Here is a 20382-nt window from a genome sequence, read left to right on the forward strand (position 1 = left end):
TTCCTGGCAGCTGACACATCTTGATAAAACTGAAACCATTAACATTATTTAGAAGGTACTCTAATGTCAATGGTGATGAGGTTAGGAATATATGAACTTCTATGTAAATTTATGACCAATTACAGGAAATAAATCACTTCACACTTGTTTCACTCTGAACTTTTAAAGCTACATCAAAGTACCACGTACATTTCATTTGATTTAACCTTCAGCTGAAGTACTAAAAATATTCAAATATTTAGCAAAACATCCTCACGAAAATGAAGTACTTCTTTTCTATCTGGACTGAACAGTTAAGAGGAATCATTCTTCTCTAAAGCTAAATCATAGGTTTTATCAATCTATCTAATCACTTACCCAAATTTTAAATCATTTATCTGATAAGGGACTTATATCTAAAATATATAAAGAATTCTTACAACTCAATTATAAAAAGACAACCCAATTATAAAATGGGCACAGGGTCTGGGCAAATATTTCTCTAAAGAAGTTACAGATGGGCAATAAGCAAATGACAAGATGCCCAATATCATTAGCCACCAGGAAAATACAAAACAAAACCAAAATGAGAGGACATTCATATTTACTAGGATGGCTATAAACAAAAAAGGGAAATAATATCAAACATTGGCAAGGATGTGGAGAAACTGGAGCCCTCATACACAGCTGGTGGAAATATAAAATGGTACAGCTGCTTTGGAAAACACTATGGCAGTTCTTGAAATCGTTAAACCACAGTGATTCTACTAGTAAGTAATACTCAAGACAAATGAAAACATATGGTCACAATGAACTTTGTATATGAATGTTCACATCAGCATTATTTATAACAGCCCAAAAGTAAAAACAACCCAAATATCCATCACACAATAAATGGATAAACAGAATGTGGTATACCCATTTGATAGAATATTATTATGCAATAAAAAGGAATGAAGTACTGATACATGCTACAACATGAATGGACCTTGAAAACATTATGCTAAGAAAACAGTCACAGATGACCACATATTGTATAATTGCATTAAAAAAATTTTTTTAATGTTTATTTATTTTTGAGAGAGAGACAGAGTGTGAGTGGGGGAGGAACAGAGAGAGAGGGAGACACAGAATCTGAAGCAGGCTCCAGGCTCTGAGCTGTCAGCACAGAGCCCGATGCGAGGCTTGAACTCATGAACTGTGAGATCACGACCTGAGCTGAAGTCAGACGCTTACCGACTGAGCCACCCAGGCGCCCCTGTATAATTCCATTTAAATGAAATATCCAGAATAGGGAAATCTACAGAGATAGAAAGTAGATTAGTGGTTGCCTAGGGTTGCAGGAAGGGAGCTTGGGGGAAATGAAGAATGACTACCAATGGGAATGGTATTACTTTCGGGAGTGATAAAAAATGTTCTAACATTGTGCCAATAGCTTCACAACTCTGTAAATATACTAAAAGCCACTGAGTTGTACACTTTAAATGGATGAACCATAACTGTATGTGAATTATAGCTTAAATAAATCTGTTTATACACACACACACACACACATATATATATATATATAAATCAGATAGTCATTTTATGGGCATGTTTCCAATGGAGATATTGCCACATTGAAAATAATTTTTTTTAAGTTTATTTATTTAGAGAGAGAGAGAGATTACGTGTGCATGGGGGAGAGGCAGAAAGAGAGGGAGATAGAGAATCCCAACTAGGTTCTGCACAGTCTGAGCAGAGCCCAAAGCAGGGCTCAAAGTCATGAACCGTGAGATCATGACCTGAGCTGAAATCAAGAGTTAGATGCTTAACCAACTGAGCCACCCAGGCACCCCAGCTTCATTTTAATAGATGAAAATATTTGCAGTAAAAAATTTAATGCTTTAGACAGAAGTATTAAGTAAAAGATAAATGTATTTGTAGCATTCACTTTTTGCCAGGAAATTAAAATTAACTCCTGATGGAAAAATAATTTTAAAAATACATGATAAATATATATAGCCACAGACCTACACTATTTTAAAAGCCAAACAGGAAAGGTTAGTATGCTTCTTCCTCATTCTGAGGTACTCATAGACTGCTTAGTTAAGATTGGGCACTTGCAAACCACATGACCTCATGAATGCTATCTTATCATATCACAGGTTCCTCAGACTGACCACAACAACTTAAATCAGACAGGCAGCAAAGTAGCACTAAGTCTCTGACACATATTATTTGTATGATGTTTTTAGCTGTCCAGTTCATGAGGAGTGAAAATCTGATTATCTCAAATCCAACTGCATCTGTGAGATAGGGTCCATGAAAAGCACATGATTTACTGAACCAAAGACTTCCAACCACAATTTAAAATTTTTAGTTTTTGTAAATCTGAGGGAGCTAGTTCTTCATCTTTTATCAATTCTCCTTTAGTTGACACTTAGTAAGTTTGAAGAACACATTTATAAATGTTACTAGTTTGAAAAACTAATACTTAAGTTATTGTTTCTTTTAAAAACTAACATTTTATTTATGTTTTTTTAATGTTTATTTTGAGAGACAGCACAGCAGGGGAGAGGCAGAGAGAGAGAGGGAGACAGAATCCCAAGCAGGTTCTATGTTCAGCAGAGAACCCGATGTGGGGCTGGATCTCATGAGAGATCACAACCTGAGCTGATATCAAGAGGTGGATGTTTAACCAAATGAGCCACCCAGGTACCTCTAAAAACTAGCATTTTAAAACTGAATTACTTGATGCAAAGAAAATAAGGCTTCAAAACGATTGGCTATATTTCAAAATCTTGGCATAGCTGAAGAAACTGGACTGTTACATTTAAGAATATACAGCACTAAAAACCAAGTATGAAGTATTGGGTAGTGATAACAGGAAGAAAATATGTAAATTAAACTGAAAAAATTCAAATTGGCTCTCAAATGCATCCTTTGGACCAACATCTTAAAGAGAATATAATCCAAAACATAATCAAGGAAGAAGTTTCTATTCTGTGGATTTCCTCTTATTTGATTAAGAAAGCTTTACCCTTAGCCATTGGATCAATCTCTCTGTATGCTATTTTCAGAATCATACACTAAAAACAAACTGATCAGGCTCTCTCTCCAGTTTCAGAAGCATCCCTCCCTACTGATTTTCCTGCATTTATTTTTATTTATTTCTATTTATTTATTTATTTATTTATTTCGAGAGACAGAGAGAGAGCAGGGAAGGGGCAGAGAGACAGACAGAATCCAAAGCAGGCTCTGCCCTGTCAGTGAGGAGCCTGATGCAGGGCTTGAACTCACCAACCAGGAAATCATGATGAGCGAAATCAAGTTGGATGCTTAAGTGACTGAGCCACCCAGGCGTCCCTTCTCTGCATTTACAGCTGCTTCTTCTCTCTTTCCTGAGCTCTTTATTTGCCTCCAGACCTTTGAATATGATGGCCTCTGCCTAAACACTCTTTTATTCCCCTTTTCCTGGCTATTTTCTGCTCCCCTTTCAAACTTTAGGCAGTCCCATGCCCAGAGATTTTAGGACACATTTGTAGGCCATGGCACCATGTGGTTCTAATGCAGCACTGCCCATATTGACTGTTCTCCCTACCAGTCTGAACTCCTTAACAATTGGGACTTTGACTTTTATACACCTAGCATAGGACTGGGATGGAAAGCACTTTAAAGATTATTTAGCATGACTGCTTAAGGATGCAGTAACTGAGCCAAGGTCTGAGGCATACCTGGGAGCTAAATGATGCTCAAATGCTTACCGACTGAATAAATATATGAAGTATATTGGAATCCTAAGGTCACACAGTTAATCAGCAGAAGTAGGTCTAGAATCCAGGTCTCCTGGATAAGTCCACTGCTCTATAAATGATGGTTCCCAACCACCTGCAGTAAGTTCTTTTTGGAGAATAAAGACACGAAATTCAGAAACAAAAACTAAACTTCTAAACTTAGAAAACAAAATGAGAAAGAACAAAATCCTGCCATTTGCAACAACATGGATGGAACTGGAGGGTATTATGCTAAGTAAAATAAGCCAACCGGAGAAAGACAAATATCATAAGTTTTCACTCATATGAAACTTGAGAAAACTTAATGGAGAACCATGGGGGAAGGTAAGGGGAAAAAATAGTTTCAAACACAAAGGGAAGCAAACCATAAGAGACTCAAATGAGAACAAACTGAGGGTTGACTGGGGAGCGGGAAAGGGGCAATGGGTGACGGGCATTGAGGGCACCTGTTGGGATGCGCACTGGGTGTTGTATATAAGTGATGAATCATGGGAATCTACCTCCCAAACCCAAGAGTACACTGTATACACTGTATGTTAGCTAATCTGACAATAAATTAAAAAAAAAATCTAGAACTGCTATTAAGAACCTGATAAACTGCACATATATCTATAATTTTTCCCCTCTTCTCCATCTTATGGATGTGTTTGGAAATACTGGAATGACAATCAAAGGAGAAAGAGTTAGATGAAGAGTAGGGATAACCAGCTTCTGAATAAATGAAAAAATTTTTAAATAAATACTCAAATCTTGAAACCTGAGTACTTGAGAAAGTTCACTGGACTTTAAAATCTAGCTCATTTGGTTGCCCAAGTCAGGCTGAAAGAAATGTTTAAGCACATCCTATTAGCTCCCTCTAAATGTCAACAAATACGTTTAATACAGTAGTCATGCTAACATCGTATTGGTACTACATATGTTACTGAAATTGTTTTAAGCATTTATATCCTACTTTCCTCATATCTAAGATCTAAGAATATGCTATTCGATGGTGTTTTCATGGGAATGCTAACAGAATCAATCTCTTGTACCCTTATTGGATTAAATCTATGTAAGAACTGCTATAAGCAACTATAAAACCTGCCACTATAAGCTTTATAGTTAGTGCCAATTCTTTAAACATGCTTATTTTCATCTGCTTTTACTTCTTATAACCCAACTGGTATGTATTTAACATCCAGTTTCCCTCAAGTGGTTTCTTATGACTTACATTTCCAATTTAACTGTTGGAACCATTAATTAAGCAATTTACAGATTACTACTAATAGGCATTGTCTCACTATTATGCATTTGAAAATCTAGCTGTTCTCAATTAATGTAAAGTGCTATGTAAAAACTTGCCACTTAGTGCCAGAAAACACAGAATTGTTCAAAGTCTAATGGAGTTGTAGAAAAAAAAGATACTGGTTATTAAAAAAAAAAAAAAGAAAGAAAGAAAGATACTTGAAAGAGTTTCCACTCGTCAAATTCAGGACAACTTGAACACCAAGAGAATTGACTGAATCCATGAGTTCATAGTACAGTGTTAGGATTCTTCAAAGGCTCTAAGAAATATAAGGCTGAATAAGACACAATCTCTGCAAGGAACTTGCAGTTTGGCTTGCCGGTAAGCATCAAGGATAGTACAACAACCATTAATTAAAACAAACAAAATTATGTGCTATGTTATCTCCCATTTCTGAACTATTTAGTACTCACTGTTTGTACCAACCATACAGTCTTTGTTAAATTAACTTTCCACTTTCTCCCATTAGATTGTAAATTCCTTGAGAATAAGACTACACTGTACTTTGCATAGCATCTGGCACAATATCAGAAAAATATCCCATCTGACACAGCTTCATATCCAAGTCTGACTTTACAATTCCAACTGGTTCTGTCCCTTGAGTCGTATCCTACATTAGTTGATACTCCTAAGGGTCTTCTTTCCTGGGTATCTCATCCTCACTAGGGTCTAATTCCTTTTCTTACCCTGTTTTTTGTTTTTAATTTTCCTTTTTTAAGTGATTTCATTATCTCTCTTTATTACTCTCTTCTACCAGACCTATCTTTTTTGTCATGTTCTCATGATTCAACTCCCATTCTTTAATGAAATTATCATAATCAGGGGCGCCTGGGTGGCTCAGTCGGTTAAGCGTCCGACTTCAGCTCAGGTCACGATCTCGCGGTCCACGAGTTCGAGCCCCGCGTCGGGCTCTGGGCTGATGGCTCAGAGCCTGGAGCCTGCTTCCAATTCTGTGTCTCCCTCTCTCTCTGCCCCTCCCCCGTTCATGCTGTGTCTCTCTCTGTCTCAAAAATAAATAAACGTTAAAAAAAAAAAAAAAGAAATTATCATAATCAGAAATACATATTTTCATTAGCAAATTTAAACATCTTGTTTTACCTATAGTAGGAACAGGATACACAGAGGCATGTAATTGGGTAGAATACTGTCCTATGAATAGAGCACAAAACTGGAAAATGGTCTAAAAGTCTTGAATCAAAAGTAAGGTATCCTATATGGGATTATTATAGATTTTCTATGTGTTACATATTCTTTTTGGAGGCAAAGAATGAATGGAAAGATATATAGCCTTGGAGATTTTAAAAATTTAATGCAGAAACAATTGCTGGAAGTTTGGTCACAAGTTAAACAAACTCTTGCAAAAGGATGTACTGAATAGCTGAGCTAATATATGTCCATGGGTAAGCTTGTATTTCATAAGTGATAGGCATATATGAAATTAGGTTAACTATTTTTATCTATTTCTCTGTTTCTGGGAATGTCAAATTTGGCTATAAAATCTCAGTTGCTTCTATTTTCAGAAAATCATCTAATATTTAAAAGCTAAGATTTTAGTAGCACCCACTGGAAACTGAAGCAAAATAGAAGGGTTAAGTCAGACCAATTCCCCAGTTTCAGATGGAAGAGAAGTCCAGAACCTGATGCTGGAAGAAAATACTAGGTGACAGTAGAGTCCTACTAACTAGATAGTAGGTTCCCATCTGTAAGTAGTAATTAATTTTAATTTAATTAAACACTTATGGAACTCCTACTATATCTAACATGTGACAAGTAAATGGGTCAGGAGGATTGTGGTAGGGCAGTGGGATGTAGCAGAACAGAAGTCAGAATGCCTGGGCAGTAGTTCCGTCTCTTCCATTACTAGCTGTGTAACTTTGGGTAAGTCCCTTAACTCTTATGCCCCAGCTTCCTCATTTATCAAGTGAAAAACTAGATGAACTTTAAGAACATGCCTGGCTTAAAAATACTATCAGTCAGAAATCTCAGCTTTAAGTCTTCCACACAGTGATATTATTGCAGACATAAAGTATTGTAAAATTTTTTTATCTTATGACTTCAAATAAGATAAACTAATTACCCAAGATTTAATGGAACATATAAGAGGAATAGGAGTAATAACATTAATGTAAAGAAGTCATTAAGAATGAATTTTTTTTATCTACAAATGGGGACTGTAAGATTTATAAACAGTGCTAAACATTTAATTCAAGAGTATTAAAGCAATTTTCATAAGAGCACAAATACGATCTTGCATCTACATGAGATCTTTTGGCAGCAAAGAAAAACAATTTACCTCAGTGAGGCTTGTGTGAGCTCCTGCATGATACTTTACATTGTTCTAACTAGAGAAAGAACAAATTTAAGGGAATATGTTCTTTTATTAAGAAGTTGCCACATCAGAAACATGGCACTTTTTACTGTAACAACATACATAAAAGCTTATAACTCCATGTATTGAAATTTTTCTTAAACAATAATTTTAAAATTAAGATTCAACAGACATCAATACAAAAGAAAACATTGTTTTTGTTCCTTATTTCTGCCTCCACCAGTACACTGTTGCTATCATAGCAATTTGTAAAAATGTCAACTCTATTTTAGGTTATCCTCTGTAAACTAGGTAAAATACTGAGTTTTGCAAGATTTAAAAGGCAATAAAGACTGGTAGAAACAGTCAATACAGAATAAGCACATGGTTAAAAAAAAACAAAAACGATATTTCAGTTTGAAATAAAGAGGAAAAAAACAGCTGCCAGTAACTACAGAGCCAAATTACTAACCTCTTTTCTACCTTTAATATTCTTGTTTTAAAGCCTAGATGAAGATCAATGTTGAATGAGTCTCCAAGAGTCTTTAAAAAAAAAGTCAAGTCCAGGTGATTTTATTAACTACTTTTAAATTGGTGCTTGCTTTGCTCATATACTAAATGACTTTTAAACTGAAGAATATAGAGCAAGGAAAAAAGATTCAAACAGTTACAAAAGGGCAGTCTGTCATTTGATTCTGAAAGCTCCTCACTGGAAAAAATTCTAGTTAATAACAAATGAGTATAAATATTAAACATATTAATAATGGTCAGGACATTAAAAATGCTTTTTGGTAGATATTTAACTAAATCTATAGCTCAAGCATATATCAACAGTTATTAAAATTTAAAAAGGAGTACTCACATATAAACATTTTTTTCTTTGAGAGAGAGAGAAAAAGAGAGAGAGAGACAGTGTGCAGGAGAGCACACGTGCAAGGGTAGGGGCAGAGGGAGAGGGAGAGAGAGAATCTTAAGCAGGCTCCACGCCCAATGCGGAGCTCAATGTGGGGCTCAAATCATGACCCTGAAATCAAGAATCAGATGCTTAAGCAACTGAGGCATCCAGGGGCCTCTATGTAAAAACATTTTCTAAGCCAAACTTCAGAATGGGCTTTGTTTAGATTTCCATTTGTTAACTCAAACTTCTAATTTTGTACTTGGCTAGTAGAAACAAAAGAAGATTCTTGTGACATATGATAACTTAAACAGCCTCCTCAACAAAGACGACAGGAAGATGGCAGAAGACCTTCTGTGTACTGGGAACCAGCACAAAGGCTATCCTTAAAATGAAAGTTGGTTTCACCTACCTGGGTTATATATTATTTACAACATCCTATAATCGTGTTTTATTTTTTGGCCTGGTTTGTCCTAAAATAGCTTACATTTCTCTAAGTTCTTCAGGAAGTGGCGGGGGGGGGGTGGTGGTGGTGGTGCTCAGTAATTGTTCAGTGACAGACAATTCCTCCTGTCAACTTCTTTCAGAAATCATCCATCATTCTCTGATAAATGACAAAAAAAAATGCTGAAGAAATCTTTCTTAATAAATTCATTCTTCAAGAGGACCAGGGAAGTTTAAAATCTAATTAAAATAACTATGTTGAAATGTTCCCTTCTTAAAAGTCTCCTTTCTGGGGCTTCTATATCCACAGCTGCCAGTTTCCCTCCCAACTGACCAGTAATTTTGATCTCCTTTGCTGGCTCTCTTGGTCTTAAAGGTCAAGAGTGCCATGAACTTGCTCCTGGACCCCCTTCTCTTTGTCTGTGAATAATATTAACATTCCAATGACTACCTATTTTTAGCCCTAACCTCTTTTTAGAACCTCATATTCACATATCCATAGCCCAACTTCACTATTTTCATGTTCATGTTTAACAGGAATCTCAACCTTAATATAAACAAAACAGAGTTCTTGATCTTCTACCCTTCCCAACCTAAGTAAATGGCACCAATCATCCAATTGGCAAGCCAAAAATCTCTGGAGTCACTATTTTACCTTATGTCCCTCCTATAACCCATCAGCAAATTCTCAATCTCTAAAATATATCTCTAATATATTCATGTTGCTAACAATTCTATTTCTCCCATGCTTCTAAGCTACCTTTGCTCTTACCTAGACTTTTTTTTATAAATTTTTTTTTTTAACATTTATTTATTTTTGAGACAGAGAGAGACAGAGCATGAATGGGGGAGGGGCAGAGAGAGAGGGAGACACAGAATCAGAAGCAGGCTCCAGGCTTTGAGCCATCAGCCCAGAGCCCGACGCGGGGCTCGAACTCACGGACCACGAGATCGTGACCTGAGCCGAAGTCGGACGCTCAACCAACTGAGCCACCCAGGCGCCCCTTACCTAGACTATTTTAACAGCCTCCATTTTCCTGTTTCTATTCTTGCTCTCCTACAATCAATTCACCATACAGCAGGCAGGGCAAATCAGATCACATCACTCTTTGCTTAAAACCATCCAAAGGCAGGCACATGGGTGGCTCAGTTGGTTAAGTATGGGACTCTTGGTTTCAGCTCAGGTCATGACCTCACCCTTCATGAGTTCCAGCCCCACATCAGGCTCCGTGCTGTCACTGTGGAGCCTGCTTGGGATTCTCTCCTTTCCCTCTCTCTCTCTCTCTCTGATCTTCCCCTACTTGTACTCTCTCTCTCAAAATAAATAAATAAACAAAACAAAAACATCCAAAGGCTGGGGTGCATGGGTGGCTGAGTCAGTTAAGTGTCCAACTCTTTTTTTTTTTAAGTTTATTTATTTATTTTTGAGAGAGAAAAGAGAGCATAAGCAGAGGAGGGGCAGAAAGAGGGAGGGAGGGAGGGAGGGAGGGAGGGAGGGAGAGAGAGAGAGAGAATATCCCAAGCAGGCTTATGCTATCAGCACAGAGTCCATTGTGGGGCTCGAACCCACGAATCACAGGATCATGATCTGAGCTGAAACCAAGAACTAGATGCTTAACCAAGTGAGCCACCCAGGTGCCCCAAGTGTCCAACTCTTGATTTCAGCTCAAGTCATGATCTCATGGTCATGTGATCGAGCCCCAAGTCGGGCTCTGCACTGAGCATGGAGCCTGCTTGAGATTCTGTCTCTCTCCCTCTGCCCCGTTCTCTGCTTGCACTTTCTTTCTCTCTCTTGCTCTCTCAAATACAATTAAAACAACAACAACAACAAAAAAAAAACATCTAGAGGCTTCCCATTGAACCAAGAATAAAACACAAACATTTTTCCTGGCTTATAAAGCACTATATAGGATTTTACCTCATCTACCTCTTTAATCTTATCTCCTACCATTCTTCCCCCATCCTCTACTATACTCCAGCCACATTAGTATGATTTGTCACAAAGTCCATTACGTTTTCTTCTAAGATCTTTCTGCTATTTTTTTCTCTTCTGCCTGGAATGTTCTTCTCACTGATTTTTGTACATCAGTAAGCTTCTTAGCATTCCCATCACAGTTTGTATGTTACCTTATTAGCAAAGCCTTTTGTTGTAATCATTTATTCATTAATTTTTTTTTTCATGAAGTACCAACTATATGGCAACACTGTTCTAGGTGCTGGGGGGAAAGTTTCTCAATTTATTAGTTTATTAATTTATTAGTTTATTAGTTTCTCAATTTATTAGTAATTAGGGAAGTACACATTAAAACCATAATGAGAGGGGCGCCTGGGGTGGTTCAGTCGATTAAGCACCTGACTCCGGCTCAGGTCATGATCTCATGGTTCATGGGTTCGAGCCCCACATTAAGCTCTGTGCTGACAGCTCAGAGCCTGGAGCCTGCTTCAGATTCTGAAGCACCCCCTCCCACCCCCCGCCCTTCCCCTATTCATGCTCTGTCTCTGTCAAAAATAAATAAATGTTAAAGAAAAACATTAAAAAAAAAAAACCATATGAGAAACCTCTTCACAGGCAAAGAATGACTAAAATTAGATAAAGACCAGCAGTCCTACATGTCGATGAGGATGTGGAACAATATGAACTGTCTTCACTGCAGCAATGTTAAAAGATCAAATTGGAAATAATTCAATGTTCACTAACAGAAAAGATAAACTGTATATTTATACATAGGAAAATTATACAGTGATGAGACTAAACAATCTATAGCTACATTTAAAAATAACAATGGTTGAATTTCACAATTTTAAACAAAAGCAGCAAGACACAGAAGAATATATAAGAAGCCATTTATATAAAAATTAAAAACTTAAACTTGTTACCTGGGTACTTTCCTCCATGTTATACTTCTATCAAAAGTTTATAAAGAGTTCCTGTTCTTTAAATTGTTCAATTTTTATGATTATGAACCCATTATATCATAGAAAGTTAAGGATAATAGCTAGTCTATCATAGTTGATCAGACTAGAAGGTTTTCCTTTAGGAACAAACAATGAAAAAATTGTTGTTTGGTCTTACCATAAGGAATAGTTGTGGCTCTCCTAACCAACTGGTCTGTTTTCATTACACATTCACTCTGAAATGTTTAAAGTGACATTTCCCCCTTTTTTGGTACTGAGTGCTGAAAACCTTAGAGCCTGGTTTGAGGACCACTTATTAAGAAATATATTGATAATTCCGTGGTATGCATTTTTGCATGGGTCTTATTCATGGCTCCATATTACACTCCTATAGTTTTCTGTGTCTCACAAAATTGAAGTTTGCTACTCTGCATCATTTACAAATTCGCTTCATTATGTGTAGAACAACGCAGGGTATTTATTGATCAACAAAAATGCTTTGAAGGTTTTTTCTTTTTTTAAAAAATATATAGTTTGTTTTGGTTCTACTTCATTCTAAGTTTAATGCATTGGAGTCAACTGAAAGTCCTGATTCAAGCTTCTGCTACTTACTAGTTATGTGACTGTGGACATGTTATTTAGCCTCTCAGCTATAAAATGGGAATAATGATTTTCACAGGATAATTGTGAAGATTAAAATAACCACCCCAAGTATCTACAACTGGTTTACGAACTATTACTAGAAAGGGGGCGCCTAAGTCGGTTAAACACCCAACTTCAGCTCAGGTCATGATCTGGTGGTTTGTGAGTTTGAGCTCGGAGTAGGGCTCTGTGTGGACAGCTAGGAGCCCGGAGCCTGCTTCAGATTCCCTGTCTCCCTCTCTCTCTGCCCCTCCCCTGCTTGCGCTCTGTCTCTCTGTCTCTCTGTCTCTCTCTCTCTTCCTCAAAAATAAATAAGCATTTAAAAAAAAAAGAGAAAACTTGCTCTATGTAGAAAACCTACTAAACAAATATAACTAGAATTACTTTCACGAGATCTTAAGGACATAAAGTACATTAAAACTATTATGACATCATAAAAATTCAGCAAAGCTGTTTAACTGAAAAGCATTTAACTTTTAAAATAAATGAACTATCTTTAGACTGGAATAAATTTACCTATTCCTAGAACATCCACAAGAATATATCACCATCAAGAACAAATGAAAATATATAATCTATATTCAAAAACATTCTCAAATCAGCTGCTTAGCATGCATTTTCCTATAAAACACTGTAAATGGTAGCAAGGCTCCAAAGGACCCAGAGAAGCTAGTCAACTGGTAATTTGACTGAGACATAGGATTATACTTCTCAGTATGTCTACACCTAAAATGAGTCCTGAGTATATTTTCTTTGGCTACTAAATGAGAATAATCTTCTACCTTCTTCTAGATCCCTTTCCTGGCATTCAGAAAGTATTCTGTGCCTTCAGTGATCGGTAGCTATGAGAAGACAGACCTATGTTGCAAAAGTACATGGCTTATTCAAATTTCCTAGAAACTACAATTTTGGTTTATATATCTGACTTAAGTGTTCCTGATGCCCAATCTGCCTAATAAATTTCTTTTCATTTTTCAAAACCCACCCCAGATGCTTTTACTATTTTATTCCTGTATGTTTCAAAGCAGGTTATAGCATATGGCGGTTAAGTGCATGAATGGGCTTAGAGTCATATACTCTGAACTAACACCCTATTTCTATTACTAATTAGTATATGACCATGGGGAGTTATTTAATACCCCAGAACCTCAGTTTTATTACATGTAAAATGTGGATAATAATGATGCTACTTACTTCATAGGAATGTTGTGAAGATTAAAAGAAATAATTTAAGTATAACATTTAGGAGTGTCTGGCACAATGACTATTAAATGGTAACTACTAAATGCCATATTTTTCGTTATGTATCGCAATTTGTTTATTTGAATACCTATCTCTGTTGTTAGACTGTGAGCCCCTTGAGGGATATGCGTTGTTTCAATCTTTAATTAATCTTTAGTTCTAAACCTAGTGCCTAGTAGGAGCTGTGATGACAGACGGATGGGAGGGTAGGAGGTAAGGAAGATGGAATAAGGAACACACTTGAGTTGGGACCCAGGTTCTTTTCTATGTATGTATGTATGTATGTATGTATGCATGCATGCATGTATTTTCTATGTATGTATGAGGACAGGATGTAGGGATAAGGGAGGATTTAACCACGGCTCTTGCCACATCTGGGGCATCAAGGATTTCCACAGTGGTTTCTCTGAGGGTCTTGATAGGGTATAAGAGTCTCCAAATTAAAAAATTTCTATGGGAAGTAGGTAAAACTAAAAGCATAAATTAGGTAGTGATGGTAGAAACTGCAGGGGTTGTGAGTCAGAGAAGGCATTTGGATGGATCACAGTAAACTGCAGGAAGTGAAGATAAATCTCTATTTGCAATGCTAACAAGGAGAGAAAGGGAGCTCTTGCTGCTAGGTCATTTACAGAATTCACTTATTGGATGTATGCAAAATAATGTGTCAGGGAGGAACAACATAGTTAAAATATTGTCATTAATTGAGTTTCTTTAGACTTTTAAATATTGATGACATATTTTCTAATCTAATTCAACTGAGAATACCACCATCATGTGGGATAATTATGAAGGTTAGTAATTATAAATATGAACTGTCTGACACAATTCTTGACCAATAGAGAGTACTCAATAAATAGTAACTACTAATGTTTTTTTACAGATCAACACTATATTCAGTCATAAAAAATAACCCACTTAATCCTCTCTACTATTTCATAGAGCCAACTAAGTTAAGTGATCACAATTGTTATAACAAGTACAGAATTGCTATCCCTTCAGGAAGATCAATCTGCAACATTTCCTTCAACATTTTGAGAAGTATAAAAATCAGCTAAGAAAGTATCAACAGTCACATGTTCAATAATATTAATAATTGAAAGTTAATTTTTATGTTGAAAGCTAAAGATTCTGGCAAATTCTAGCACACAGGCAAAAGTTAAGTTGGAGAGATCAGACTGACTTTCGTTAAGGGCCCCCCCCCACCCCCCCGTAATGTGAATGAAAAATCACTAGAATGAAAAAGCGATTCCTTATTTAACCCTCTTGAGAAGCTGGTCCAACAAATAGTAATGTGTATAATAAATGTACTTACAACTATTATCTTGGTTTAAACTTACACTTGTTTTCATTTATCCATTCCTTAATTATAAAACTTTGAAACAGGTGAAGGTATTAAAATCTGCTCAGGAAACATAATGAAAATGAACCTCTAACTAAAGATCTATAATGGTTTCACTTTATCTAGGAAATTTGATCTCTTCTAGCTTTGAAGATTCACCATAAGCTGGTTCTATTTAATCTACCCTTATTTCCCACAATTTACCCACATTAATTCTTAATTCTTAAGAGTCTGGCCTCTAAACTCCCAGACCCATGCTCAGTCACTCTCACCTCTGCATTCTTGTGTGGTCCCCACCTACACTGTACTCACCCTCTTCTCTACCATGTTTTCTCACTGGGGCCTGCTTAAGCCCAGGACCTGTATACTTTGAATAGTATGAGTATACAAAATTAGCATCTCGCCACAAGCTGTTCTAGTTTTTAATTTATACAACGTAGCTCTTTAACAGTAGAAAATTCTACTCTATTGATTTTTCTTTCCATGTTTGTGTAAGATGAAAGATTATTTTTCACAGGCCACACATAAAAATGACATTAAAGTAAAACCTCTTGTGAACAGTTTTTTCCCAGTCCTGATGAGGAGAACAGCATTTTTAGGTAAGGATTATGATATGCAAAATTAATGTTTGCTGGGTGATTTTTAGACTATGCTTGGAAATACAGTCAATCCATATACAGTTTTCTTAATTTACCAACATTAAAGGTTCCTTATCACTCTAAGTCAAAATTATAAGGGGAAGATTGCTTTATTCTAGACAAAATTTCCTTTGAGAAAAACTTTTCAATACAAGGAATAATTCCTACGGTTCTCAAAACAATAAGACTTTCTAGAACATCTTATCTGTAACTTGTTCTTTCACACATAGCTTAGATCAGAACAGATTATAAAAAAAACACACAAACAAATAAGTAAAGATTATTCATAATCCTGAATCCCTCAAATGCTATCATGGTTGCAAATGACAGGAATAACCACTCAAATTTCAGGACAAGTTAAATTAAACCACATCTAAGATTTATCAACTTTGTTAATGTTTTGTTTCTTCATTCAGAATTTACTTAGATTGATTACCTCCAGGAGGTATTACCCAAAACACTCAGACTTTAACTGAAGGATGTAATACCAGGAAAGAGTAATGTCCAAACTTTTTCCTTTGAGGTTTAAATTAATTTAGTGGGCAAAATGAATTTCTTTCTTAACAAATAAGGTTTATATAACCCATTCAAATCTTATCACTGTGAATAAACCTTACTGTACAAATAATTCAAGGTAAGACACAAGCTTCTGTATTCATGTTTAGATAAATAGTTACCATTAGAAAATAATAAAAAACAAGGAAATTGACCTAAAGCCACATTAACAAAAAGTATCTCTCTAATCAAAGCACATTAATTTAAATTACTTAGGAGAGTTCTTAATAATACTATCTGAAAGTTTCATGAGTTAAATTTCACAGATTCAAGGTAGTGCCAGTTTAAAAAGTGTTTAGGTACTAAGAAATCTGTTAACTGATATTAGGCAAGTATCCTTTTTTTGCAATCTCAGTAATACCACCATGAAAGGAGTAAGAAGACAAAAGTAAAAAGACTTCCCTCTATCCACAACGGTAAATAACGCTAATTATTCTATAGGTGTAAAGAAAACTTCAATTGAAGTAACTTTGACACCTAGACAAACTATCAAAGGTTTTCAGATTACACTAAAAAAAATATTTGCCATGCAAATATTAATTAAGCATTTTAGATCACCATAAAAAGGCTTAAGGAAAATTAATCCTCAATATTGGAATAGAACAAATTTTGGTAAAAAGAAGACAATTTTCTAAAATATTATTATTTAATTATAATCAGGGATTCACAGAAAATATTTATCAGGAAAGAGTCTGTCATAACCAGTAATACAGTGTTGTTACAATACAGAGGAAGGAAGAAAGAAATATGTGAAGATAAAAATTTTGATCACTTACCTCATGATTCAGCTCTGCTATCTGATCTTTCAGTTCCCTAATATACTGGTTAGAATCAGACTTGTTAAGCTGTCCTTGAAGCTTTCCTTCTTCTTTCTGTTTTATGACAATAAAACAAACCAAAAACAAGAGATAACTTTCACAGCATGTACTCAAATACTTTAAGATATAGGACAGCATAAGGGCATATCCTTTAACTAGCTAAATTCTGAACAAACCTGTTCTCAAACTATCTCTGAAAAGCAATTTATAGTAACTTATACTGATTATTTCTATATAATGCTTAGGGAAGTTGTTTATAACAAATACAACTTATAAAATGTACATTTTGAGAAACTCTCAGAAACCAACAGTTGAATGGTGTACTAGTGAAAAAATTACCTTAGAATTTCAAAGGTATTTTCTTACTTTGAGGATAAATGATTTTCTATCCATACCACAAGAGATTCAATGCTTAGTTGATAAGGCAGTGAGCCTCCCACAGCTACATGGGAATCAGCTTTTGTGTGGCAAACAGAGGAGAAAGAGAAAAAAGAAAAGGTTCTGCAAACCACTCTCAAAAGGGGAAGGACAGCTCTGAATCTCTTGTTTAATTAGCTTAGGAATGTATGGCAGGAGTTCTAGATATAGCTGATTAAAAGGTGCTTGAATCCTAACAGCTAGTTTCAGAACCATATGTGATCATTTTCCAGGGATATAAATTGAGAAGGGGAGAAGCTGCCTTTTCATATACGATTTGAAAACAAATGTGACTTTTAAGACATAGGGCTTATTAGAGAGTGAAAAATGAGTTGTTTTTTATATTGCCAGATTATTTCTAAAAGCCATGTGATGACGCTTGAAATGTTAAGAAGCTCTGATCCAGAGACATCTATTAAAACTACTGAGTAACTCCAGATACCAACAAAGTACTAGTTTAACAGTCACCCATCACTTGGTTTCCTTCATAGAGACAATCACAGTTGTTTTTTATTGTAATCTTCCCATGATATTTTGTACATATGTATCGAAACACATTTGCATACACACACATATTTTTACTAATATTACAGACACTATGAACACTGTTCTATACTTGCTATTCTCTCTTAAGAATCCAACTTCAAGATCATTCATTATCAGTACCTACAGAGAAGATACACATTTCGATTTGAAAGAGCTTTGAAGTTTCTATAAAAGTTATCTTAGTGCTACTTGAATATTTATAGGTTTTTTTTTAATTTTTTTTTAACGTTTATTTATTTTTGAGACAGAGAGAGACAGAGCATGAACAGGGGAGGGGCAGAGAGAGAGGGAGACACAGAATCGGAAACAGGCTCCAGGCTCTGAGCTGTCAGCACAGAGCCCGACGCGGGGCTCGAACTCACGGACCGTGAGATCATGACCTGCGCCCCAGATTTTTTTAAAAGGTTTTAGGGGCGCCTGGGTGGCTCAGTCAGTTAAGTGTCCGACTTCGGCTCAGGTCATGATCTCGCGGTCCGTGAGTTCGAGCCCCACGTCGGGCTCTGTGCTGACAGCTCAGAGCCTGGAGCCTGTTTCCGATTCTGTGTCTCCCTCTCTCTCTGGCCCTCCCCCGTTCATGCTCTCTCTGTCTCAAAAATAATTAAACGTTAAAAAAAAAATTTTTTTTTTTAAGTAGGTTTTAAAATGTGCTGTAGAGGCACCTGGGTAGTTCAGCCAGTTGAGCATCCGACTCTTGAATTCAGCTCATGCTCCTAGGGTCATGGATCAAGCCCTGCATCAATCAGGCTCTGTGCTGAGTGTGGACCCTGCTTAAGATTCTCATTTTCTCTCTTTCTCTTTCTTTCTTTGCCCTTCCCTCACCACATATGCACTCTAAAAATAATAATAATAATAATAAATAATTACAATAAAATGTGCTGTAGGTCCTGTAAAATTACCTTGAGAGTAATGGGTTGTTCTGCAGAGCACTTTCCAATGTGGAGCTCTCTACTGCTCTTTCCATTCACAGTAAGAAGAGACCCTGGACCTGGTTTGGTACTCTCACTGCAGCCAAGTCATGCTCTACTTTCCTCTACACATCTCCCAACATCCTTGGCAGAAAGAACTAACTAGAACTGCTCCAGTAACAGAATAAGTGGCTCCCCTATAAAGTCAGGGTATCATTCCAACAGAATTACTCTTCTGCATGAACCATCCTTGCCATCCCAATTGCATTCTTACGTAACTTTAGTTTGTTCTTCAAATCCTTTCAACAAGCTATTCTTATAAGCCCACTCTTTTTGTTTTTTTGTTCTTCTCCTTTTGGTCACCGGTCTTAAAAACCTTTCACTAGAATATGGCCTGCTGAAGCAGTTAACTAATATTTGTATAGATATAAAGAACAACTATTATTCCTAGAAGCTTTAAAACTTTTCTTATATATTTGAACACATGAATATCACATATAATCACCTAAGCAAAGAACTAATTTAGGGGCACCTGGCTAGCTCAATTGGTAGAGCATGTGACTCTTGATCTCGGGGTTGTGAGTTTGAGTCCCACACTGGGTGTGGAGATTACTTAAAAATAAAATCTTAAAAAAAATAACTAATTTAATAATTATATTCCAAATGTGCCAGGCTTCATAAACATATTCAACAGACACCTTATGATTTTTAGCCACTAGCCTGTACTTAAGAAAATATATATATTTTTTTAAATTTTAGTTAGAAATACTAGCTTGAGCCAAAGCAATACTGAAAAGGAAGAACAAAGCAGGAGGTATCACAATGCCAGATTTGAAGATACACACTACAAAGCTGTAGTAATCAAAACAGTTTGGTACAGGCAAAAAAAATAGACATACAATTAATGGAACCCCAGAATAGAAACTCCAGAAATAAACCCATTATTATATAGCCATTTAATCAATGACAAAGGAGACAAGGATATACAATGGGGAAAAGACGGTCTCTTCAATAAATGGTGGTGGGAAAACTGTACAGCTACATGCAAAAAAATGAAACTGAACCACTTAAACCACACACACACACACACACACACACACACACACACACACACACAAAATGTCAAAATGAATTAAAGACCTAAATGGGACACCTGAAACCATAAAAATCCCAGAAGAGGGCACAGACAGTAATTTCTCTGACATTAGTTGTACCAACATTTTTTCTAGATATGTCTTCTAAGGTAAGGGAAACAAAAGCAAACACAAAAGTAAACATAAACTATTGGGGCTACACCAAAATAAAAAGCTTTCTGCACAGCAAAGGAAATCATCAACAAAACAAAAAGGCAAAAACAAAACAAAAAGACAACCTATTGATTGAATGGGAGAAGATAGTTGCATACAATATATCTAATAAGAAAATTTTTCATTCACATATATATATATATATATATATATATACTTTTATATATATATATCCAAAATATATAAAGAACTTGTGCAACTCAACACCAAACACCCAAACAATCCAATTAAAAAATGTGGAGAGGACTTCACATTTTTGTAAAGAAGACACAGAAAAGATGTTCAACATTACTCATCATCAGGGTAATGCAAATCAAAACCACATAATGTATCACTTCACACCTGTCAGAATGAATGGCTAGAATCAAAAAGACAAGAAATAACAAGTGTT

The 20382-nt window shown here is 35.9% G+C and overlaps 1 protein-coding gene across 14 annotated transcripts in view; it reads right to left on the reverse strand.

The window, feature by feature from the left end:
- Nucleotides 1–20382, reverse strand: part of EVI5 (ecotropic viral integration site 5) — a 244123-nt gene that overhangs the window by 18995 nt on the left and 204746 nt on the right. For 13 of the 14 annotated variants that reach the window (XM_045478298.1, XM_045478293.1, XM_045478297.1 and 10 more), the window contains one exon: nucleotides 16775–16870. The exons of the other annotated variant lie outside the window; for it this stretch is intronic. In XM_045478298.1, the coding sequence (XP_045334254.1) occupies nucleotides 16775–16870 (96 nt within the window). The remainder of the gene's footprint in view (nucleotides 1–16774; nucleotides 16871–20382) is intronic. 14 annotated transcript variants of the gene reach the window in all.

This window comes from Leopardus geoffroyi, chromosome C1, assembly GCF_018350155.1.
Source record: "Leopardus geoffroyi isolate Oge1 chromosome C1, O.geoffroyi_Oge1_pat1.0, whole genome shotgun sequence".
NCBI lineage: Eukaryota > Metazoa > Chordata > Mammalia > Carnivora > Felidae > Leopardus > Leopardus geoffroyi.